At 38.9% G+C, this 26,699-nt stretch overlaps 1 protein-coding gene across 3 annotated transcripts in view; it reads left to right on the top strand.

Annotated features, from left to right (window-relative positions):
* Positions 1–26,699, top strand: part of CTNNA2 (catenin alpha 2) — a 1,200,774-nt gene that overhangs the window by 937,746 nt on the left and 236,329 nt on the right. For all 3 annotated transcript variants that reach the window (XM_049695784.1, XM_049695785.1, XM_049695786.1), the window contains one exon: positions 23,928–24,080. In XM_049695784.1, the coding sequence (XP_049551741.1) occupies positions 23,928–24,080 (153 nt within the window). The remainder of the gene's footprint in view (positions 1–23,927; positions 24,081–26,699) is intronic.

The following is a 26,699-nucleotide window of genomic DNA, read 5'->3' as shown; positions in this document are numbered from 1 at the left end:
AAGTAGAATTTTGAACCAAGTAGAAGTCCATTTTTTTCAGGCAGTATGTCCCAAGGAACTGGGGAGTCATAAATTGTGAAAAAGTTTGCAGGAACCCAAGGGCGTTATTTCAACTGATTGGCATGGATCCATCTTGCCAATTAAACCCATGAGAGTGGGCAGTGGTAGAACAGAATCCTTTTAAGAGTATTTTGTTTGGAATTAAAAATGGATTTAGGGGAACATCACTGCCAGCTTTAAGCATTATGTTTTAATTTTAGAGCTGTGGGCACAGTATGCCCCATGTCTGAGCTACTGTCACTGCTGTGATTCTGGAATCAGCCCATTATAAGAAAAAAAGCTTTTGGCCGAGTCTCTGCCTGAGCACCTAGTAGCCCACGCAGTCTATCCATCCCTTAGAGAGGGCCCAGTTGGTGTCTGCCAGCTGTTCCTTGATGTCCTCCTTCTATGTACCACCTGTGAACTATTCTAGGCATGGTCTCGATTTTCCTTAAGCTTACAGTGACGCTGGTTTATCCTGATTATTATTTTGGTCCTTGTATTAGTCTTTTTTCCTCTCCCGTTGCGGAGCACAGGCTCCGGACGCGCAGGCTCAGTGGCCATGGCCCACGGGCCCAGCCGCTCCGTGGCATGTGGGATCTTCCCGGACCGGGGCACGAACCCATGTCCCCTGCATCGGCAGGCGGACTCTCAACCACTGCGCCACCAGGGAAGTCCAGTATTAGTCTTTTTTTTCCCCCAAGTTGATAAGCAAATCGGGACCCAGATGTTTTCCTATGAGAAGCTAATAAATAGTAATCATAACATGTTAGTGTGTTGCTAAACTTAGCAACTCTCTCTCATTCCCCAAACCAATCAATGGACTAATTCTTATTCCTTCACCCTTAATAGCCATCATAATAATTCCAGCAATGAGATTCAGTGTGTCAACTTGACAAAAGTGTCAATTTTGCTATCACAGTCAAAACATTTTCAAAAGACAACAAAACCATGTATAGAATGCTTTTACATTGGGATGCATACTTAATAGAATGGATTATATAACAAAGGATTACAAACAAATAAGCAAAACATGCCACTGGGTGGCACATAAAAGGTTGATTTACCAAGATCCTGCCTCCAGATAGGACTACAGAAAAAGCTTCCAAGATTAGTAAGAAATAATTACAGCTGAAGATTCCTCAGCTGTCCCCTTTGTGACCCAATTCCGTATATAAGAACTGTGGCTAAAGGTGGGTAGTCATCAGCGAGACCTTGTCAAATCACTGTCCACAAAATGTAAACTAAAAAATAGCTGACATATATTGAGTCCTTACAATGTGCCAGGCACTGTTCTAAGTTCTCTCTATAAATGGACCCCATTTAATCCTCATGCCAGCTCTGTGAGATAGAAAATATTGTTACTATGTCCATTTTACAGATGGGGACATGAAGCCAAGTAATGCACCCACGGCCATGCAAAGTATGGATTCATGGAGGTCCCAGTCCAGGCAGTCCGGCTGTGGGGTCTTGGCTCATAATCATTCCCCACCCTGCCAATCCATAGACCCAATGGATACAGTTGGGTCACCCATATACTAATCTCCTTTGGGGGAGGCAGTTGGGGAAGAAGGAGGGTTCATGTAATATATAGAGGTGCTTTGTGGTTTTCAACAGCACCTTACCACCATGGGGTTGGGGATGGGTGACATGTATGTACTTCAGACAGAAAAAACGTCTGTGGTGCATGTCAAAAATAGGGTTCTTGTTTATGGTAGGATATCATCTCTCAGGCCTCCCGCTGTTATGGTCTACTGGAACCTTTTTTTAACAAGTGCTATTATGTTTAGGTAGCTGGCTTCTCAAAGCATGAATTATAGACTTTCCAAAACATTTACAGAAAAAAGGGAATTTTAAAGCATTCAATTCTTTTTCTCACATCTGCTGATGGGGCCAATTATTTTTAGATTCATTGTAAGAAAACATTTTTAAATCATTTATTTCCAGACTTGAAGCTGGTTTCCTCATAAGGATATGAAGCTCTCTATATGGCTACAATTTAAAAATTATGAAATAAAACATTGATTTCCTCCAAATGTTAAGGTTTGTGTTCTTCACATTGAAAACCTATGTCAGAGCTAACAATCCCTGGTCAGATTACCCCTAGGTCAGATTGCCGTGCTGCTGTAGAAATGTAGAGACCAGAAAATGATCATACAGCAATTGGGGTTCAAAATAGAGACCATAAGCAACTCTGGGACAGCTGAACACAAATGTCATCAGAAACACCAAAATCAGAATCAAAAAGGCCAGAAGAAGAGGAGCAGAGGTAGAAGAGAGCTCAAGAGCACTCTGAAAGGCAATCTTTGGACAAGCCCCCTGATCACGGTTGTATATTCAAGCTACCTCTACCTTAGGAAATTTCTGTTACAGCAGTCCTGAACGTCAGACCACCACATACTTATTTATCTCCTGGAAAACACTCATTAGGCCAAATTCAAGGGACATGATTTTATCCTTGCCAATAGTTCTTAAAATATCACTCTTTCCTTTCCAAGCTCTTTCCTTACAAAGACACTATTCAAATCATGGCGTAGTTTAATTGATTCCTGTGAGCCAGCATGTGGTCGATGGTTCACACATGAACACAAGCTTGTGGAGGATGCCAAGCTTGACCTCTCTCTCACTAGTGAGTCTAGATCACAGAAGGAGTCCAGTAGCTTGATCAATATTGATTAATCAAATAACACGCCGTACTGAGCAGAGGGCTCTGTAACACAGGTATGAACAGGAAACCGCCAGCCCCAGAAGTTAAGGAAAAGTGGGATGGGGAAGGATACATAGCAACGTCTGAGTCTCAAGAGAATGTCTGAGACATTCAAGAGAATGTCTGCTTTTGGTCCTGTCTCTGACACCTCCTGTCCTAGGCAATGAGAATGCCACGTAGAATCTTGATCCTGACACTGGAAGATCCAATATAGGATTATAAAAAAATTCTATCATATTTTCCAGGATGAAACTCCTAAGCAGGAAAATTTGGAAGATTTTCAAAGGTGATGATTCAAACAGCAAGGATTTTTTTTTTTTGAATGTCCTTTCAGCTTACCCAAACATTTCAGAACATCCATCCAAAGTGCAGTCATTTAGTTCAGCTGATTCCACCTCCTATCTGTGTTTCGAGTGCATTCCTTCCTCTCCACTGCCATTGGCACTGCTTAATTGCTTTTCACAAAAATGATGGTCACAGCCTCATAACCAGTGCCTTGATCCCAGGCTCCCTGCCTTCAGTGCACTATAGCTCCAGCAGTCTCTTAGACCAGTATTAGCACATCTTCATGACTTTGCACTTGATGTTACTTCTACCTGGAATGACCCCTTCCACTCCTTTTAATTTTTTTCTTCCAGGAAAATTAACAATTTTTCCAAATGCCCTCCCTCCCTCTTTTTTTTTTTTCCTTTTAGGAAAATTCACAATTTTTCCTACAAGGCTTAGCTTAAATGTCACCTTATCATCACAACTTTATCCAATTTTTATAAACAGGCAATCCCACTACTCGGCATATACCCTGAGAAAACCAAAATTCAAAAAGAGTCATCTACCAAAATGTTCATTGCAGCTCTATTTACAATAGCCCGGAGATGGAAACAATCTAAGTGCCCATCATTGGATGAATGGATAAAGAAGATGTGGCACATATATACAATGGAATATTACTCAGCCATAAAAAGAAATGAAATTGAGCTATTTGTAATGAGGTAGATAGACCTAGAGTCTGTCATACAGAGTGAAGTAAGTCAGAAAGAGAAAGACAAATACCATATGCTAACACATATATATGGAATTTAAGAAAAAAAATGTCATGAAGAACCTAGGGGTAAGACAGGAATAAAGACACAGACCTACTGGAGAACGGACTTGAGGATATGGGGAGGGGGAAGGGTAAGCTGTGACAAAGCGAGAGAGAGGCATGGACATATATACACTACCAAACGTAAGGTAGATAGCTAGTGGGAAGCAGCCGCATAGCATAGGGATATCAGCTCCATGCTTTGTGACCTCCTGGAGGGGTGGGATGGGGAGGGTGGGAGGGAGGGAGACGTAAGAGGGAGGAGATATGGGAACATGTGTATATGTATGGCTGATTCACTTTGTTGTAAAGCAGAAACTAACACACCATTGTAAAGCAATTATACCCCAATAAATATGTTAAAAAAAAAAACAGGGTTTATTCAGTAGGCTCCTAAAGCATTTTAAAATAGCTTTATTATGACACTCTTTGCAGTCAATTTAAGTTGTTTATGTGCTTTTGCTTGTGCCTGTGTCCTGATATTCTTTGTTTCCTCAAGGCATATCTTAGTGCCCCAAATAAAGTAAGCTGCTACCACACACGTGTTGAAAGGATGAAGAATCCTCTGTATGTAGCTATCCTACCCCAAAATATCCCAATCATCAACTTCCCTCTGTTCTAAGCTCTCATGTCTTTGCTTCTGTTGTTTTAAGAACAAGATTTGTTAGCTTAAAAAGTCCATTTTTACTGTGATAATAACAACTTTTTCCATCTTAAGAGAGAGCTTCTATGCTTTAACCCAGATGTCTCCTGCTGCTGGGCTGGCTTTAGAAAAGTCAGCTCAAGAACCTGTCAAAATGCAGATACAGGTATCCCCCACTTTCTGAAAGTCCATTTTATGCCATTTTGCTTTTATGAAATACCTACATTAGTTCTTGTTTTTGCTAACTGAAAGAAATCTGGAGGATTTTTGCTTTTACAAAAGAAAAAAAAAAAAAAAAAAAGGTGAAACGCAAAACTCTGTCCAGTATTTTGAAGCCAGCTCTTATACAGGCCGTGGACACCGCGAGTAGCAAGAGTGGCGCCACCAAGTCCCTTCTCCGGGAACTACACTCAGCATTCAGCTGCCATAGCTTTGAACTGTGTTTATAAGCATCTGTGTTTTATCTTGATTTATTTTGTGAATCCATTGGCAATATGCATCATAAGGTAGTTGCTTCTTCGGTTTACAGCATTTCGGCTTACAAAAGGTTTCATAGGAATGCTGTACTTTCAGATAGTGGGAGAAACCTGTATATGGCTCCATCTTGAGAGATTTCTGATTTCAGGTACAGACGGTGGTAACTTAAACTCTGTATCACGATAAGCTTTCTACGTAATTGTGATGTTCTGGCAGGTTTGAATTCCACTGCCTTTGTTTCTGATGGTGGGAGCTTTTAGATCTCATTACAGTCCTTTGGAGGATTTACTTGAGGATTCCGGAAGTCCTCCAAGTTCTCTCCAATCCATTTGGCATCTTCTAGACCTCACCACTTCACAGATACAATACTTGTTTTGAGGGAGGGAGAATCCAAGCTTGAGCCTCTTCTCCCCATGGGCCAAGATTAGAAATGGATGGTCTAATTGTTCACTGTGCTGTGTTGAAGGGCTTGGCAAGATCTGTGCTTTCTGGAGCAGGGCCAAGTGGAGGTGAAGGGGAATGAGGCAGTAGCCTACAGCACATAATTTTAGAGGGAGCCAAAAAACTGAGTAATCAAGATAAATAATATTTTCTGCAGTATTTTAGAAAATAGAAATTAATGCAAAAAAATTCATGATGAGCATCTTATCAACATTGTAAATAAAGACAGGATCAGTAGCAAGGCAGTGCTGAGCTATACTGAAGCCTGAAGCAAAAGAAAAAACCAGCAATACTGATCCTGTTTTTATTTACAGCGTTGCTATTTTGTTTATGATGGTGACTCTGCTTAGTCTTGGCTCTGCTCCAGAGCTTCTATTTCTTAATGTCTTTACTGCACCTGCTATATGAGAGAGTTTGCCCCCAAAGTCTCAATGTCACGCAGTTTTCTTTTTTCTCCTACATTAGTGGCAAAAGGGCTAACTTTTGAATTTTGTGATGAGATGACACCTTGGACTCCAGATTTGAAGACCTATTTGAATTGTGGTGTCTTTTAGGTTGTCTTGCTACAAATGCATTTCTTTGTTTATCACAGTGGTAAGAGCTTTTTTATGGCACTCTGAAGTGCTTCAGAGAAAATGGAGAGCATTTTAATACTGCTGATTTACTCTTTCAGGTCTACAGTAATTTCCTTACTGCCTCATTATAAGGCTTGGCTTAATTTACTCTACACATAATGTTTACTGATGCACATATGGTGCCACATTTCAGGAAACTGTACCCAGAACAGGTATTTTTGTCAGGCTGGAGCATGGAAAATTTCCTTCAGATACAGAAAAAAAAGGTAAGAAATTTAATCATTTCAGCAAAGAATGTCCTCCAACGAGAGGGAGAAAAATCACACCCATCTTTAACTTCAGAAAGAAGGATACAGTCTCTCATTTTTTTTTATTGGAGTATATAGTTGCTTTACAATATTGTATTAGTTTATACTGTACGGCAAAGTGAATCAGCTATATGTATACATATATCCCCTTGTGTTTGGACTTCTTTCTCATTTAGGTCACCACAGATCTTTGAGAAGAGTTCTCTGTGCTATACAGTAGCTTCTCATTACTTACCTATTTTATACACGGTATCAATTGTGTATATATGTCAATCCCAGTCTCCCAATTCATCCCGCACCCCCCTTTCCCCCTTGGTATCCATATGTTTGTTCTCTACGTCTATGTCTCTATTTCTGCTTTGTAAATAAGGTCGTCTATACCAATTTTTTCAGATTCCACATATATGCGTTAATATACGATGGATACAGTCTGTTTAAATGCTGATTTTAAAAGCTGAATAATGATTATATGTGTATAAAGATTTGCAGTTACCCCTAAAATCAGAGGGGGGATAGGAGTGGGGGAAAAGGAGAGGTAGGAAAAGAAAGGAATAATATCTTCTGAGCTTATTTCTCAACCAGCTTTGAAAAAAGAGAGATGGATTCAGTGGTCATGGACTCATAAACTCTTAGAAGTAGAAGGGACCTCTAAGGTCTTTTCTCAGGGCAAAAGGTCTTTCTTCAGCATCCTTAATACCACCTGAAACAGCCTCTGCTTTAGATATGGGAGCTTATCCCTTTACCCAGCATCTGGTACCATTACTGGGCAATTTTAGTAGCAAGGAAATTGAGTTAAGATCAGTGATTTTGTAATTATCAACCATTGATGTTGGTTTTGTGCTGCAAAACTGATTTTTTTCCCTACTTTGTCTAAGTTTAAGGCCCAGATAAAAGCTTCAGTAAAGAACTCTATTTAGAGTTTCAAAGACCTACAAATAGTGATTATTACTGCATATGAATTCATGGCTTCACAACCACTTGGCTTGCCTTTCCATAACTCTGAATGCTAAGAGTGGTTAGGCTTAGGAACCGAGCAGCTGCTGCTGTCTTGTCATTGAAAGCTGAAATAGCCAACTCTCTTAATCATCTGATCCATTGTTTCTATTTGTATCTGGTTATGTATGAAGGTCAAAAAAGCAAAGCTGAAACCCACTGAAACTGTTGGACATTTGCTTAACAAGTGTCTATTCTCTCCTTGACACGTTATCTACAATCTGATTCTACAGTCTATTATTATCAAAAGATTTTATTTTTACAGAGTTGCATTTTGAAGCTGTGACAGTGAAGTTACATTTATTACTGATATAAAGCTGGTAAGTTAGTGAACCCAAGTGGGAGGATTCTGAAGCCTGTCCTTTTAATGACTGTAGTTGTTAAAATTGATACACTTTGATCTTAATTTATAGTTTTTATTAAAATTCCATTAATGGGAAGGCTATAAGGTAAATATCAATTAATAATGTCTTGAGATCCTCAATAATAATCAAAATAATAGCTTTCCTCTTTAATATCATCATTTTTTTTCTTCCTTAAATCATCCATACCTGTGGCTAGCCCTGTGCAAGACACTGCACCATGAATGAGATTTTGAAAATTATTTTCCTAATTAATCACAGGGGAGAAAAGTAAAGGACTTTCATTTTAGCTGGGGTGCGGGATAGCTGATTAAATGCAAATCGAGAGACTAGCTGACCTGCCTGGTATATTCAGTAAGAAGGAGATGAATGGGTAGTACCCCAGTGTTCTAGGGTTAGAGAGGAACGATTTGTCTTGAGGGCTCTGGTGATAAGAGGAGATTTTCCATCTGATCCAACCATAAGTGCTTGTCAGAAGTTTGGGTGAATAACCAGTCTCAGTACCTCCTCTCTCATTCTGCAATTTCTTGGTTTTTCATGAGTACATCAATCCTGTTAACTCTTAAGGGCAGTACGTCTATACCTTTATTTGATTCCTTCAATTTCAGTGAAGATCAAGCTGCCTTTAAGTAGCTGCAGTCGGAATTGCAGCTGCATGAAGGGGGTGACAGAGAAGTTGAAGAGCACCTTTGGTCAAGGCGAGCTGGGAGGTCCATGCAGGCTAACATGGGCGAGGGAGGGCTCAGAGTCACAGGGGCAGGAGGAAGGCAGCACTAGTGAACCATGACGACTGAGCAGATTTCCCTCAGCCCCTCCTTTGAAATCTGAAGGCTTAGATCAATGTGACCCTGAGGTTGTAGCCATAGATGCCATAATAACCAGGTGAAAGTAGATCACTTGTGACCTTCATTGTGTCTGTAAATTACCATAGCAACCAGCTTGTCTGTTGCTCTTTGGGTGCATTCTCTGTGTATTTGTCCAGTCTGTGGAAGTACTCTCAATATGTTTGCCAAATTAGGAGGCAATATCAGGATTTGGAGTCCAGTCCAGGTCAGAACACCTACTGAGGTAATGAGCAGGCTGGGCAACCCAACCAGATACGCTCCTAGTTCACAGAATTTTTAGGAAAAGTCAACAACTCCTGCTTTTACAGCTAACCATTCCTCTGTTCTTTGCCTCAAAGTGTCTGCTAGAAACGGAATTGCTTAGACACCATTGAAATCACCTATGTGTTCTAGCAGAGAGTGAGGCAAAGAGAATAAAAGTCAAGTAAAGCAGTCAGACTGGCCCCTTGGGGACTCTTGAGGCCATTTCTAGCCTCCTTATTTCTCTTCTTAAGCAGGTAACTGCTGGATACTGCAGATGCTCAGTTCTAAGTAAAGAGTGGGTGAATGGAGCTTGAAATAGCCAGGGGTTTGCAGTACTAGTGAAGCAACAGAGTGACATGGACAGAGTGATAAGGTTGCAAGACTTAAAATCCATGGATGAAACCACATAAAACAGGTGCCTGCAAACCTGTGGCCCAAATCTGGTCTTCTGCCTGTTTAGGTAAAGAAGTTGTATTGTCAGTTTTTGTTCTATAATGGCAGAGTTGAGTAGTTGTGGTAGAGACCAACTGGCTGCAAAGACTAAATTATATATTGTCTGGCCTTTTATAGGAAAAGTAGGGCAACCCATGCTCTAGAAGTAAGAGTCTGCTTGAGATGAAACAGATATGGTGTAAGAGTCCAGATCTCCTGAAAAACTGAAAGACCTGAAGTCTGACTGTCTCCTGCCTTTCCCTTAAACAGTGATAGCATCAGTCATGTTATAGGATTTCCGCAAACTTAGAAATGTGGAGTAATCATTAGGGCTCTGTCTGAAATGAAGCTCCTCTAGGGAAAAATTCAGCAGAGCAGCTGTTGAAAACGCTGTGCAATAGTTAAAGACAGGAAGTGAAGAAGTATAGCGTACGGTGGCAGAGCTCTGGATAGAGAAGTTAGCTCAGAGGTACACGATTATCTATAACTGGATTAGAGCAGGGGAGCATGGGTGAAAGGCTTTCTCTTTTAGAAACTGTGATGGGCTCTTTGATGACCACAAATGGTCAGAAGTTTTAGAGGTTCATTAACAAGTGACATATGTACCAACAGTAAGTGCCCATCATCCATCCTCCCTTACCCAACAGCATCTTATCCCCCCAAGATTCCCATCCTGCTCAAGTGAACTGAAGTGTCACTCATCTGATACCTGGAGTGGGAACTGGTAAGTTTTGGGTGGGATCCTCCCAGAGCCTCTTGTATTTACATTGAGGATTCTTCTGAGACCCACGGGACTAGTGTTGTAATGTGGAATGGCCAGAAATATGGAAGTATGGGGCCAGATGATTCTATCTGGTACAAATTCTGCCACACTGTGGCAGGTGTATAGAACTGACCCCACTAGAAAGAAATAGGGTTTTAAGAGTTGCTCTCCTCTGTATCTTGCTCTTAATATACTTTTTATAGGCTTCTATTGTTAGCCTTCTATAAAACCATCCATTCAATGATTATCTCTCTCAATTGCCAATGTCGGTGGTGTGGGGGGCATCAAATCTTTCTTTGAGCAATATTTCATAAAATTCCTAAGAGTCCTTGCTAGAGTTAACTTATCTGATACAACTCTTGACTCTCTCACATTGGATTCAAGCAGCTTATGCCCATTCAATACCAGTTAATCAATGGCAGATAATAAATACTCAGCATGAAATATCCAGCTATCTAAACTTAGATCCTCCTTTGTGGTAAGCAATGCCTGAGGGGATATAGTGCTGGGGGTAAAGGGTTGACTAGGTGTAGGAGTGAAGGATGGAAAAAAAGATCATCTTTGTCCAATTGGGGTTTGTGAATTTGAACAGCCAGATTCATAAACACATAGACCTTAAGTAAAATAGCACTGTTCTTGGAACCAGAAGACCTGACTGGTATTTTCTATGTGTAACTAGTGGACCCTTCCTTTCCTCGTCTATCAGGATATAGCAAAGAAAATGATGCTCGCCCTGCGAACCACATCTGTCACCCTTACCATGACATTGTAAATAAGGTCAAATGAAATAATGTCTAGGAAATTTCTCTGCAAGCTATAAAAGTGAGCATGCACAGGATTAATATTAAGGGCAATAAGCAGCCGGAAACTGAGTAGAACTTCCAAATACACAGAATAATCGGTCTGCTTTTCAGTGTGGGTTAAGGGCTCTGAACAAGGTGTTATACTAGAAATATCTCTTCCACCTTCACCTATGCTACCTAAAATTCCACCCTTTTGAAATACCAAACCTTCCAGGCTAACAAACTGCATATTTGAAAGTATGTCTGTTCTGATGGAGAGGTGGAGGAATCCTGGGAGAACATTTCTAAGTGAGAAAAAGTCTTTAGTAATATGATGTGAAGGAAATTAACAAATTTGGACTCTTTTAGGGTGTTCCCTAGGCCAGCCTCCAATACACTGAATAGGAGGAACTCATGCTTGCCTCTAAGCAGCACTTATGAGGCCAGTCAAGTATATGTGGTTAAGTTGATCACTGTAGCTTTATTAGTAATTGGGAATTGAGGTAACAGAGGAATTTTTAGCAATGAGTGAGAGTAGATGAATTGTCTTATTTTTCTTTGTGTCCCTGGTCAAACATAGTGCTTGGTACACCCAGAACTCTTCAAATGCTAGTAGAAGGAATGAATGAGTGAACACCAATTACTGAGTAGAGGCAGTGGAATAAAGAAAGAGATAAAGCATATTTTTTCCTCTCTGTGAATTTCTTACTACTCTTATAATAAGGTCCCTGCCTCCTTTGAGCTAATTGCATTACTACCTACCCCATTTTATTTTTGTGCATTTACTCTTATTTGTTTTCTTTGGTCTAACATTTAAATCTCTTTAATACTAATGCGGCATTTGTGCAGATTTTTCTTTATGGATCCTTTTTTTCCCCCTGTGAGATCAGAAAAAGATGTTGAAATGCACAACTGAAGACAGATTATTAAGGGGCCTTTATTTACCTTTACAAGAATGAACAACTAGAATCAAGAATGTATGATGGGGAAAGGGTAGTTTCTTCAATAAATAGTTAGGAAAACTGGATATCCACATACAGAAGAATAAAATGGGACTCCTGTCTTACACGATATACAAAAATCAACTCAAAATTGATTAAAGACTTGAACATAAGACCTGAAACCATAAAATTCCTAGAAGAAAACATAGGGGATAAGCTCCTTGGAAGTGGTCTTTGCAATGAGTTTTTGTATTTGACACCAAAAGCAAAGGCAACAGAAGCAAAAACAAACAAACAAATAATCAGAAACAAATGGACTACATCAAACTAAAACATTCTGTACAGCAAAGGAAACCATCAACAAAATGAAAAGGAAACTTATGGAATGGGAGAAAATATTTGCAAATCATATATGTGTTAAGGGGTTAATATCCAAAATATCCAAAGAACTCATACAACTCAACAGCAGGAAAAGAAACAATCCCATTAAAAATGGACAGAGAACCCAAGTAGTCATTTCTCCAAAGAGACATACAAATGGCCAACAGGTACATGCTCAACATAGCTAATCATCAGGGGAATGCAAATCGAAACCACAATGAGATATCATCTCATACCTGTTATGATGGCCAGAGATAACAAGTGTTGGTGAGGTGGTGGGAGTATAAGCTGGTGCAACCACTGTGGAAAACAGTATGGAGATTCCTCAAAAAGGTAAAAATAGAACTACCATATGATCTGCTCCTCTACTTCTGGATATATATCCAAAAGAAATGAGAACAGAATATCAAAGAAATATCTGAACTCCCATGTCCATGCAACGTTATCGACAATAGTCAAGATATGGAAACAATCTAAGTGTCCATCAACAGATGAATGGATAAAGAAGGTGTGAGATATATATAAAACTCACACACACACACACACACACACACACAGACACACACACAAAATGGAATATTACTCAGCCATGAGAAAGTAGGAAATTTTGCCATTTGTGACAATATAGATGAGCCTTGAGGGCATTATGCTAAGTGACATAAGCCAAACTGAGAAAGACAAATACTGCATGGTATCACTTATATGTGGAATCTTAAAGAAAAAAGTCAAACTCGTAAATGTGGAAAATAGAAAAGTGGCTGCAAGGGGCTGGAGGATGGGAGAATGGGGAGAGGTTGGTAAACAGGTACAAAGTTTAACCTGTGAGATGAATAAGGTCTGAGAGTCTCATGTAAATAATAAAGTGACTATAGTTAATAACACTGTACTGTAAAATTGAAATTTTCTAAGAGAGTAGAACTTAAATTTCTGACCAAAAAAAAGGTATGCGAGGTGATGGATATGTTAATTAACTAGATGGGAGGAATCTTTTCACAATGTATATGTATATCAAATCACCACGATGTAGTCTTTAAATATCTTACAATTTTATTTTAATCTCAATTTTATCTCAATAAAACTGAAATTAGAGAAAGAATGAATGTCTACCCATTAAAAAGATTTGCAGAGATGTCCTTTCATTGGTTAGATTAAAATTGGGCATACAGCCTTCAAAATCTCATCCAAGTTTAAGCTTCTCTGATTCTTGTTGTCTGGGGAGAGCCATTTTTTTCTTGAACTGTCTTTTTCAGAGAACTGTTTCATATTCATCAAATGGTTGCAGATTTTTAAACTTTGTGCAAAACACTTTTGCAGTATCTATTTGAAAGTGGCTCAATACACATCATACCTTCCTCATGTCCCACCCCATTGGCAGACCATTTTGGTCATTTTTGAGACAGTTTATTCTTCTTCTTGAGTTTGTGAGTTAAACTCTATCCTTTAATCACTCTGCCCTCTTATGAAATAAGAAGGTGAATTGTTAGAATAGTTGTGATCCATCAACTGTATTTCTTTTGGTTTGCTGAAGAAAATGTAGTTGTTTACATTGATGAATAGCACTAATTGGGTAAAATAGACTGGTAGTGCTGAGCTAATACCTTTAAGTGTCTTGTCTTAGGCAATTAATATTCCCTTGCCACACATACATTTAAATAGTTGGAAGAAAGCCTTGTGTTCTTGACTCCTGTCAGACTTAACGAATGATTTTGTCAAGTCATTCCTTTCTGCCCTGGTTGATTGATAGCTAAATTTTGGTCTTCTAGCTTATGTAAAAAGTGTTAACTATGCCTTTCAGCTTGTAGGCAAGGGCATTTAAACCATTCTAATAGTCAATTTACAGAGGAATTACATTGCCTGTTTACTGGAGGGGTCAAAAAATTGTGCCCCTATTCATCAGAGACACAAATCACAGGGCTCATGAGCTAATGAAGGCAGTATTTATGAGTCCCTGCACTTGCTGGATGATACCAAGTTCAAGGTGTCCCTGGTCCTGGCTGCTTAGGACTCTGGCTCTCAATTTTGGATGTGCCTTTGCTCATGGACTATGTAATAGATAGATATATTTAGGATGAATATGATTTGATCCTAAAACTCTTAAGAATGAGAAAAAAACTAGAATGCTAGATTGTCACAGTACTAACCTTCATCTGCACCTTTCAAAGATATCTCTATAATAATGCAAATCCATTCTAACCTCTGTCACCACCTGGCTTATAGATTTTCATACATACCATAATTACCATCTGAAAGCAGGGGAAGTGGATCCCAATCATTTCTGGGAGGACTCTCACTTCTGTTGACTTGAGCCTTTGTTGAGAATCTGACAATTTACTGTTTTAAAACACTTCAACAGGGCTTCCCTGGTGCCGCAGTGGTTGAGAGTCCGCCTGCCAATGCAGGGGACACGGGTTCGTGCCCCAGTCCGGGAAGATGCCCCATGCCGTGGAGCAGCTGGGCCAGTGAGCCATGGCCTCTGAGCCTGCGCGTCCGGAGCCTGTGCTCTGCAACGGGAGAGGCCACAGCAGTGAGAGGCCAGCATACCGCAAAAAAAAAGAAAAAAGCACTTTGACCAAAAAGTTTTAATAAGATAGTTACATAAAAGCAAGTATGACCCATGGACATGTTTTTGCAGTAGACATATCTTGACCCATGGGTCCTCCATTTTTTTTTTTTTTCTTTACAGACTCATAAAGCCCCAGGAAGTCACAGAGTCTCATAGTGAGTATACAGGAGGTCCCTTTCAGCTCCTGGAATGGGGATTCATTAGGACTCAGCATCACTTCTTCCTCTGGAGGGACAACTTACTCCCTCTTGGGATATCCATCTGCCCCTGGGTCTGTTTCCCATCCTCTCTACTGGGGTTTTCTTTTTTTTTTTTTTCTTTTATTATCCTGGGGGAGTCTTCTAGAATTCTTCATGCACTTCACTCATCATCCAGAAAGCTGGATCACGTATGTTCCTGGAATTTGATGCACCATCAGTATCTATATACCTTTGCTTTCAGTCAATAATGTATGCAAAGCTGGAAAAATTTAGACAAAGGAGCGGTTGCATATACTACTAGTTCAGAGCGTGAACTCTGGGGCCAGCCTGGGTTCAAATCCTGCCACTGCCACTTATCAGCCATGTGAATATGGACAAGTAACATTCAATTGCCTCAGTTTCCTCACCTATAAAATGGAGAAAATAGTACCCAGGTCTTGTCAGAGAAATAACTGAGTTATTCCAAGCATTTAGAACAGTGTCTGATACAAAATAAGCATTAAAGTCTGCTAATATGACATACTAATTTTCCCCAATCCTTTCCTGCTCCCCTTTTTGCCACCTTTTCTCCATGGCCCACTGCTGCAATCCACTTCTGCCTTCTGCATTTACCCTCCATTCCACCAATCTCTCTTTTGCTTCCTTGTATTGCCTCAAGTGATTATGGGCTCCATGTTCTGCTAACATTTTTACCAGCACTAAGGAAAGCTGCTGTACATGCTGGATTGAGGCCATCTGGAGATCCATGATGACCCAGGACTGCCTGGGATCCTAAGGCAGTATTTCATTCTCCCCATGAAAGGAATTGCCCTTGCCTACTGTGGAGTAAGAAGGGGACTTTGGTATGGTGCTGTGCATACTGGGACAGAAAGTGGAGCCAGCAGAAGGAGCCAAGTACCTGCTGCTATTCTTCAGGATGATCCCTGACCAACCCTTCCCTGTCCTAGTCCCCAAGACTTGTGTTTTCAGTACAATTTCAAACTAAATAATTTGTTAAATCTATACAAATAAGAAATTGCAGCTGTGATGTTTTTAAACATAGCCCAGAGCTTATAATTGTACATGTACTGTTAATCCAGCACTTTTGGCCAAAGAACTGAGTTAGAATGACACCAACCAGTCAACTGATTGATCAGAAATTTATTTTGATGGTGTCTCCCCCCAAAAATGGTTCAGTGACCACAAAAACTTATTCTAGTTTAATATGTATATTATCAGTCATCTCTTGTCACAGTAGTGCAGTATAATATCTCAATGGCATGCAGAAATAGCATTTGTTGCTCAGTAGTCGAAGATGGTCACCTTAGTCAAGCCTTTTCACGTGTATGGGTTCAGTTGCTCTTCACTGACCTAAGATGGTCTTGATGGGAATGACTGAGGTGACTTAGTTCTATTCCACATGTTTGTCTCCCTCCTCCTGGGACAAGCAGTCTAGCCTAGGCATGTCCTACTCATGAGAATGGCAGACTAACTAAACCAAGCAAGTCCACTGGACCAAGCAAAGTCACCCCTGCATGCATCATAATGGTCAACATCCATTGACCCTAAGCATGCCACATGGCCCAGCTCAGAGCCAGAGAAGGCAGACAATACAGAGTTACATGGCAATGGGCTTGAGTAGAGGAGGGTGAAGAATGGGGCCATTCATATAACAAATCTACTACAGTTATCTACTCAGTGCTTTTTAATCCATCAGCAAGATATGTATCAACTGTTATCTTGACTGCATCAGCACTCCTAGAGGAGAAATCTAGAGGGCATGGACTGTTTATCTGACTAAACTAAACCATCATGTGTTTGTTATTTAGGGCCATGCACATTGGTGTTTCTAATGATGACAGTTGTGCTTTGAATTGATTCACTAGGGCCTGAACTGGGGAGAGGGGTATATGGAGAAAAGCATGAAGCCTGATGAACTGTTCTTCTTCTTTTTTTCCCTTTTTTTAGAGGAGTAATTGGTTTCATTAAGGAAAGAAGCTGGTATCCCAATTAAAATGATTTTGCTTCACAGAAGATAGTGCCATCAGGATAATGAATAGAATGACCAAAGGATTTTATGTGTTTCTCATAAAGAAAATAAAATAAAGGGGAAAAAAAGTGATTATTCTCTGAGCGCTCTTGCACAAGCTTCATAGATATGCCTCTGCTCCCCCCACAGCTGCCCCCACCCCCATCCCAAACTGTGAGCAGTGCTGTCATTACCAGTGCACTGTGTGCATTGGCAGCACCTTAGCTTATTAAAGTGGTTTTGGGTGGATTACTGCACTGACTGATTACCTTAATTGACCTTCAGACTGGCTAAAATTTGCCTGACTTAATGAGGCTTAATTCTTGTCAAGCCCCTAGGCTAGATGGCTCCTGGCCCAGACACTTTGTTGTTTTGATATTTCATTTTTAATAACAATTACACCCCAAAGCTTAAGGAAATATGGTAAAATGTGTCAGTGATTGTGAAGAGCCCAGAGCAGCTGTATCCATGGAAAGATTTAAGGTTCAAAGTTTTGAGCCCATTTAAAATCACGATCTACCCTGAATTTGACCTTGATTGGTGTATCTTACATCATTGCAGTGAAGTGAATACTATTATTCTTAACAAGATTTTTCTAAACATCTGTCTAAATGACAAGACATGTTAAAACAATCAGCCACTTCTGAAATATCATGAGCCCAGCCTAGATTTGGGTGTTAACTCTTATTTCTGAAAAATCAAGATGGCACTGGATTGTCAGATGCTTGGAGACAATTCCACCTAAAGGTTTGCATGCAAAAACACTTAAATTGCAGGTAAGATTCAGCAAAGAAAGAAAGCTTTCCTTCTGCAGAAGAAATAGGATTTATTGGCATTAGGTATCTGGAACACTGTCCTAAGAAGGATTATGAAATGGTATTTGAGCTCAGAATAAAAGAACACTGATTGATTAGTCATGTCTGGTGTAGGCATAGCAAGGAAATGTGGCAGTATACTTGCCATTCCTGTCCCAGACCATAGTTTCTGATATTGTTCCTTACAGACAACCCTTCACCTTTAATTTTTTCCTACAAATATATTATTTTTTCCACCTTCCACCCATGCTTGAGTACCTGAATTATTATTCTACCAGATCTATTCTTTACTGGCCATTTTTTGGTTTTGAGTCAGCATCTGAATTCCTTTCCTATGTTTGGGGAATTCCTCATTATGTAAATTTTGGTATATAAGAAGCTAAAATGGCCAGAACACTTGTTTTTACAAAGTGCTTTCCTCCCAACACCTTCCTCCTTCACCCTTGCAACTAGATGTTTACACATGACCCAGAGTTTGGGTCTGTATTTCACTCAGATAAAAATCAGTTTCATTTGCCTAAGACTTTGCATCAGAAGCTAATGACATAAAGACACAGTGTCCTAACAGTATTTTTATAAATTTATTTATTTTTTAATTTTATTTTTGGCTGTGTTGGGTCTTTGTTGCTGCATGCGGGCTTTCTCTAGTTGCGGCGAGCAGGGGCTACTCTTCGTTGTGGTGCGCGGACTTCTCATTGTGGTGGCTTCTCTTGTTGTGGCACACGGGCTCTAGGCACGTGGAATTCAGTAGTTGTGGCGCGTGAGCTCAGTAGTTGTGGCTTGCAGTCTCTAGAGTGCAGGCTCAGTAGTTGTGGCGCATGGATCTAGTTGCTCCGTGACATGTGGGATCTTCCCAGACCAGGGCTCGAACCCTTGTCCCCTGCACTGGCAGGTGGATTCTTAACCACTGCGCCACCAGGGAAACCCTGTCCTAACATTTTTGTATTCTGTTCTTTCTTTCAACTAACAGGAGAGCTTTTCTGCTTAAACCTTCCAAAATCAGTTTCTAATGCTTGCAACTAAGAAGTTAACTGATATGATAAGTCTTCTAGGGCGCTGCTCTTCAAACTTTATTGTGCATAGGAATCACCTAGGCTTTTTATTAAAATGCAGATTCTGATTGAAATGGAAGTCTGGGATGGGCCTGAGGCTTGATTTTGTAACAAACTCCCAGGAAATGGCAATGATACTGGCCTGGGGCCCACCTTTTAAGTAGGAAGAATCAAGGGAAGGAAAGGGAGCCTAAAAGAAGACAGAATTGGCAGGAAAAAAAAGAGATCTGTTTCAACGTGTTCTAGTTAAGTTAGAACAGACCAACTACTATAACTAATAAACTTCAAAATGTGCAACAGCTCCAACAAAATAGAATTGCATTCTTAATCATGTAACAATACTGGGCCAGTGACAGAACACTGGGAAGCTCTCCTCCATGTATTCAGGTGTAGGTTGATTGGGGGGAACAGGGGTTGTACACCATCTTCAATTCATGGCTTCCCAGGTCACCTTGGGGTCACGTCTGTATTCCATCTAGATAAAATTGGAAAAGTGTGCATGAGAAATGTTTCCTTTTTTTTTGAAATTTTTAATTATAAAATAAAGCATAGATACAGAAATTCACACACAATAAGCATTATCATTATGCAAACACTCTTGTAACCACTACCCAGGTCAAGAAATAGACTTTGCCAGCCTCCGTAGAAACGCCTTTTATATTTCCTGCCTCCCTCAAAAAGCAACATTATCCTGACTTTGAGAATGCTCACTTCCTTTCCTTTGTGGTTTTATCACTCTGATATTCATCTTCAGATGATATAGTTTAGGTTTGCCCACGTTTGGGGATTTATTTTTTAGTCTCTTAATCTGTTGCATCCCCTTCCATCCCTTTCTTTTGCTTATAATCTATCTGTTGAGGAACCCGGATGGTTTGTACTGTAAGGTTTCTGGAGTTTGCATTTAGCTGAATAGATATGTGTGATGCAGTCCCATATGTTATTCTGTCTTCTATATTTTGTGTAAACCACCAAGGGGATCCAGAGCTTCTACCATGTTCAAGTTTGATCCCTTTGGCATCACCATACTTGAGATTGTGCTGTTTCATCAGAAGGCACATAATGTCTGGTTCTCGCTCTCTTTTTTTAAATTGAAGTATAGTTGATATATAATATTATATAAGTTACAGGTGTACAATATAGTGATTCACAATTCTTAAATTGTTGTATCTTTTTTGTGATGTTTTCAACCACTATTGTTCATTGTCTGATGTCTTAATTCATTAAAGGTTGCAAAATGGTGATATTCTATCATTTTGCCTTCAGTTATTAAGTGGACTAAATTTATAGACAGACATTTTCCTCGTTACAAAGAATTTCAGTTCATGTAGGAAAGGCAAGATGTATTCTTGATTCTTCCAAGATAAATGAATTGGTTCTTTGTCATCCTCTGAAGGTGACCAATTAATTATTATTATTTTTTAGTCATTATAAACTCATTTAAACATATTTGATGGGTTTCAAGACACTGGAATTTTTATTCTTTGTGACGTTTAAATTGTCTAGTCTTTGGCCAAGTGGGAGCCTCCTGAGTTATTTTTACATGACCCTAGTAGTCTTTGATCTCTCTTTGCTGTCTGGTATAATATTTCAGGCTATTTGTATATTTCTAGCCCCAAAGAAATTGGAATCAACCATTTCTCTAAGAAGTCCTAGTTTGGTTTAGGGGAAAATTGTATTTCAAGATGTTCATTGCTACTGGGCTGGCCATTGTTCTTAGACCTTTTCATTGGACAGAACTTGGAAATTGTATGTGTGTGTATGTGTGTGTGTGTGTGTGTGTGTGTGTATGTGTTTTCACTTTAAAATCTCATGTGTTCATACTGATATTTCTACTTCAGATCTAGGATTACAGGGTTTTTCCTTAACCTCTTCTATATTACATCGTCTTTCTTCCACACCAACACTTCTGGTTAGCAAGAACACAGGAGATGAGAAATAAACTTTCATAACTGTTTGCTTTATTTTACCTTGAAACACAATAGTGTTAGAATAGCAATCTTCATACTACCATTATAATTAAAATTACATAAGATAGTTAAAATCTTTTCACAAAAAATATCCTATTCCCTTTCTCTTTTCATTTTTACCTCTTCATTGCCAGAGCATACTTCCATTTTATATTATACTCTCTCCCATTTGACTATCCTATATTCTTAGTTCTATAAACATGTATATATTGAATGCTCACTGCCAGTACTTATGTTATGTTTTTCTAGATATTATGTTGATGTTTTTCTAGTTATTTTGCCAGGTAAAGTTCGTTCTCTAACAGATTCCATAAGTCTCATAGCAACAATATTTTCTGAGTTCTTGCATGTTGATCAAATTTGGTCTGTGGCTTATATCCTTGAAAGTCAGTTTTGCTGGTTATAAAATTCTTAGCTCATATTTTCTTCCCTTGAGTATCTTAAATATGGTATTTCATTTTCTTCTGGCAAAAGCTTTGCTGTTGAAAAGTCTGGTCATCATCTGATTTTCTTTCCTTTATAAGTCACATGCTCTATTTGCCTAAGTACATAAGGATTTGCCCCTTTTTTCTTTAGAATCCAGTTTTCTTGGTTGATAGTATAGGTCACTCTTCTCAAGTACATGATACGCTTTTTCAGAAAATAGTTTATATATATATAATATATATTTCTATATAGAATATATATTTCTACATTGAATGTATAAAGAATATAATTTATATATTTTAAAATAATTATATAAAATAAATATGTAAGTGATTATATTTATATAATAACACTTTAATTGAAAATTTTATATATATATATTGAGGAAAACTTTCATGAATTAGAGTTCTTAGTATTCTTTCTGTTTTCTTGCTTTGATTTTCTTCTTTAGGGACCTCTAGTAGCCATAAATTGAATTTTCTTTGCCTATCTCCAATATTTGTCACCTTTACTCAAATTTTTTAAATCTCTTTTCCAAAAATTTATTTTGGGTAAAAATTTTTCCTTGTTTTCTCTTTTTATTTCTCTTGAGGCATTTGCAATTGTGTTTATTCATTCTTGTTTAGTCTTCAAATGATTTTTCTTTTATTTATAATTCTTTTCTGAGTTTCATGACCTCATCCTATAATTTCTTCTTTTTCTAATTTATGTTCTTTCATATCTTGCATCAATTTTTAGTGTATTTTAATATGTTTGAAATAGTAGATTACAGTTTTAATTTGTTTTACAGGCATATTTTTCTGGCATGCTTTTAGTTTGTGTAGAGATGATATATTTTTCTTATAATAATTTTATGTGAGTTTTGACCTTGATGATTTCAAGTTGCTCATTTTTATGTGAACTCAATCTTCCTGAAGGTTTAGACAGAGGCTAGAAGAGCAGATGGGTCTTCTAGCTTCACAGAGCTCTCACTCCTGTTACTTTTGTGTAACATTTAAAAGTACAGTGGCTTAGACACAAAATGACAAATACTGTATGATTTCACTTATATGAATGTTCTAGAATAGGCAAATTCATAGAGACAGAGAGTAGATTTATCAGGGGCTGGGAGGAGGGAAGCATGGGGAATTTTTGCTTAATGTTTATACAATTCTATTTGGGGTGATGGAAATATTTTGGAACTATATGATGGTGTTGGTTGTACAACATTGTGAAGCTAATTAATGACACCGAATTGTACACTTAAAAATGGTTAAAATGGAAAACTTTATGCTATATATATTCTACCAAAATAAAAATTTTAAGATTAAAAAAAACAACACAGTGGCTTGACTGGTGAGATAGCTAGCCTGGCTCTGACAATTGTCCCCACTTTACCTGGACTTTCCCTTTCTTTTATCTCTGTTGTCCCCATCCAGTTCAATTTTGATTTCACTCCCAGTAGTTTCTCCTTCATGAGGGTCTCTGTCCTGGAAGAGAGCCAAGCCAGGTCAGTTTCAAGTGTCCACTGCACTGTCCCTTTCAGAGTTTTTCATAGTGGCTTCTGCTACTTGCCACCTTACGATGGCAGGCAAGTTATTTAACTTTTCCAAGTCCCACTTTCTTCATTTGAAAAACTGGCATAAGACTAGTCCCTATCTCATAGTATTGTTGTGAGGATTAAGTAATGTAATATGTAAAGATCTTGGTTAACCTTAGTTGTCTGACACATCATATATACCCAGAATATATGAGCTCACCAATAAAAACATTATTCTCAAGCAGAAATTTAACACACCTTGCTAAATGAGTAACTAATTAATGTTAATTTTCCATAGGCTTTGTTATATTTTATATGGTGAAATGTCCAACTCAATCCAGAGTTGAACCAAAACTAAGCTACACATACACACATGCATACTTTATGGTAATTAGTGCAAAAAGGAACCGAGATTTGTGCAAAATTCTCCTCTGACCAATGATAAATATGTATGTGTATCACCTTATCAAAAGATTTGCCTGAATACTCCTGAATAGGAATATTTGTTTGGAAAATATACACATTGTTTATCATCTTCTCTCGTATTTACTTGTATTTGGGGTGTTTTTTCCCTGTATACATTCTGACAGTTATGAACAAAGCAGCACTAAGGTAATTGTTCAGTACACTTTCATTTCATTTTCATGCAGCTGCCCTGCTTCCCATTTTAACAATGTGGGAATGATGTGTAATTATGCACTGTTAGAAATTTGGGTATGTTTATTCTAACTTACCCTGAAGAATAATTGTCAGTACTTCTTTCTGGAGCACAGCAACTATATCATCATGGCACCTGGGCAGACACATTTTTGATATCGTTAGATGTTTCATGTTTCCACCTCCATTAAATACAAACAGTGGATCTATAAAGGGTAGGAGACTGCAGAGCGGTAAGGTTTTAGGGTGGCTTCAAGGCCCAGTTCACCTAAAGTTCTCCCCACCTGTTGAATGATGCCTAGATTTCTCCTTTTTCTAAAGAGCGCAAGTTTTTGAGCTGAATCAAGATTCAAAACCTGAAGGGAGACATTTGGCCAATGAAGGATGAGAGCAGAACTTTGATAAGGAGAGCCTATAATGTAATGAGCTACAGGCCATGCGTAGGTCAACTTTCAAGTTGACCTACAATACAGTTAATTCAGAATCATTCATCAGTCATATCTCTTTGCATTCCTTTGATGTGATAAGCACCAGCAAGATTAAAAAGAGAGTTGGAACGTTATGCCTGTGGACCATGAGAACTGGGACTTTAGAAAAACTATTTCCAGGCAGTGATATAATTCATATGGCTAAATGAGTAATACGCTCAAATAGACAATTCCTCTGTTCCATAATTGTGTGTGTCTCTGTTTTTGTTTTCACTGTAGCTTCGGAAAGCAGTGATGGATCACATATCTGATTCCTTCTTGGAAACCAACGTCCCTTTGCTAGTTCTCATTGAGGCTGCAAAAAGTGGGAATGAGAAAGAAGTGAAGGAATATGCCCAGGTTTTCCGCGAGCATGCCAACAAGCTGGTGGAGGTAAGTCAAGAGAGGCCCAAGACTAGAATTTATCAGTGGGTTTAATCTCTACATGTCTCTTGGAATTTCAACAGGCCATCCTTCTATGGTTTTCCTGGATCTTTCTTTTATTTTCTGTTGACTCCATCCCTTGCAAAGGAAACAGGTTTTCAGTAATCTCTCCTCTCTGTATTAGACAATTCTAAACGTGTTCTGAAACATGTCTGCAAATTTTCCTGAACAATAAGCAGAGGCTGAAACAGGAGCAATAGAAAGGACCCTCCAAAGTTCTGAAGACCAGGTTTGATTAGAGGGAATAGAATTAAAATTGCCAAAAGGAGATTTAAACACTGTTCCCTTTTCGTCCCCATCTCCACTCCACTCACCTAAGCCTGGATTAGCTGGCCACATTATGAACATGTAAAAATCAATCCCCCCTCCCTATAAGAGATGTCTGAACTCCTGGTGAAGGATCTTGGGGCAGTAGTAGGAGTGTAAGTTCAGGTCCTAAGTATATTCTCTGTGTTAGAGACATCTGTGGGAGTTGCTTTATAAATGCAAAATTGTGCTGTGTGATTTTGAGAAAAAATATTGTTCAGGGGAAACAAAATAAAAGTGAAATGTTAATCAGACTGCCTAAATCTAAGAGTTGAAAACCAACAGCTTGGCAAAGGTTGGATTGAGTGATGTGGGGCTACATAGAAAAGAGAGATGCTGAACAGGAAATGTGTGTGATAGAGAAAAAGAGTCAAGGAGGGCAAGGGTCCTGGCAAATTAAGGGAATGGTTATCAGAGCCAGGTTAAAACTTTTTCAGGGTCTGAGTACTTAGAAACAACAGCAAAAACAGCAACAAAAACTCTGGTATAGCCCCACTGTAACTCAAAAATAAAATAAAATTACTCAAAACTGTAGACAACTTAAATGCAAGCTAAAAATTAAATAAATTACTTTTTATTTTCTTTGGATGGCAAAATTAAATTCTGAATAAGTTCATCAGATATGAAATCCTCTCCATTTTTCTTGCAGTGAGTGATGGGGTTGTGCTCCAATTTAATTGTGCCCTAAGCATGTGCTTGGTTCACTCTTTGGTTAATCCAGCACTGCTGTCGCTTCTGGGGCTGAACACTCAGCCTGCAGGAAGTCCTACATCAAGCCTCGAGGAGGCCCCTGGTCCTCTAGGACACAGGCTGAGATATCACCCATGACAGCAGTTGGCAAGCTGAACATGCAAAAGCTGAAACTACTAAAATAAAACCCTTGAACTTCCTACCATAGCTCCAGTGTCTTGAGGTGACACCAGACTAGAGCTAAAGATAGGGTCATACTTATAATATCAAGACAGTCTTTCTGGCTCTGTCCCCACGGATGGGGCAAGCACCCTATTAGTCTTCACATTCTACACAGAAATTCCGAGCTCCAAACTGGCCATTGAAGAATCCAGAGTCTTTCCAAGGTTGCCTTGGAAGTTCTGGCCCTTTCTGTTATTTTGAGAAAGAGCAGGTAAAGAAGGAGAAAAAGGGGTAGAAGGACACAGAGAGGAAGAGGAGGAAAGAAAGAATGCTGAATGAGTGCTACGAAAGTTTAAAATATTTGTATGTAATAAATAATAATATTAACCTACAGATACATCATCCCATACATATAATCACAGTATTTACATGATAACTGCAGAATTTATAGAGAATGTTAATTCATAGTGTCGTAGGCATTAAGGATGAAGCAAAGGACATGACTTCAAAGTTATATGATAAACATCTCCTACTTTCAGTCCTGTCAGTGTCTTTCTGTAATTCTGTGTGTAACCTCATTTGTAGATGATGTTTGAAGTTCAAGCTTGATTCCCTGTGTAAATGTGAGGCCAGGACCAAGTAGCCCACTCGTCTACTCTTTCTCCCTTCTCCTGTGATAGACCTGGACACACCCACCATTTCCCTTCATCCCATCTGTAGGTTTCACTGAAGGGGAATCCAGCCACTCTGGGTGATCCTTGATCCACAACTTGTGCCAGAAGCAGCAGCTTCATGTCTTTCAGACTCCACATTTCAGACCGTTGCTGATTTGCTTCCCTTAGTTGTTCCTTTCCTTCCCGCTGTGTGGTCACTGCAGCAGCATTTTAGAATTTCTTGATACCCGGGAGGTGCCATGGCTAGGGTATGCACTAGCCTGTGTTTGATTAGAGGTGAACAGGAATTGAAAACATTTCTGTAGCTTATGTACTTCAAACAAGTGCTTCATTGCTGATGCATACATGTAAGAAAACTTGAGTGCTGGGCTGAGAGTCACCATTTTTCCATTTTGAAAGTGTCTGTATGGACTTGGGCACTTTTCTGGGCCTTAGTTTTTGTGTCTATAATATGAAAAATTTGGTTGATATATTGATTTTCATATCCATTAACTTGATAAATTCACTTACTAATGCCAAATTTTGACTGTAGCCTTTAGGATTTTCTGTATACACAATCATGCTGTCTGAAAATTATGACAGTTGTATTTCTTTTTTTCCAGTCCTTGTATCTTGTTTATTCCTTGCATTATTGCACTAGCCAGATGTTCAGATCGATATTGTGGTAATAGATATTTCTGTTACTTTTAGATCACAGTGATAAAATTTAAATATTTTACCACTAATTATATTGATT

The sequence above is a fragment of the Orcinus orca genome, chromosome 13, assembly GCF_937001465.1.
Source record: "Orcinus orca chromosome 13, mOrcOrc1.1, whole genome shotgun sequence".
NCBI lineage: Eukaryota > Metazoa > Chordata > Mammalia > Artiodactyla > Delphinidae > Orcinus > Orcinus orca.
Note: the sequence above shows the minus strand (reverse complement) of the source record. Positions and strands in the feature narration are given on the sequence as shown.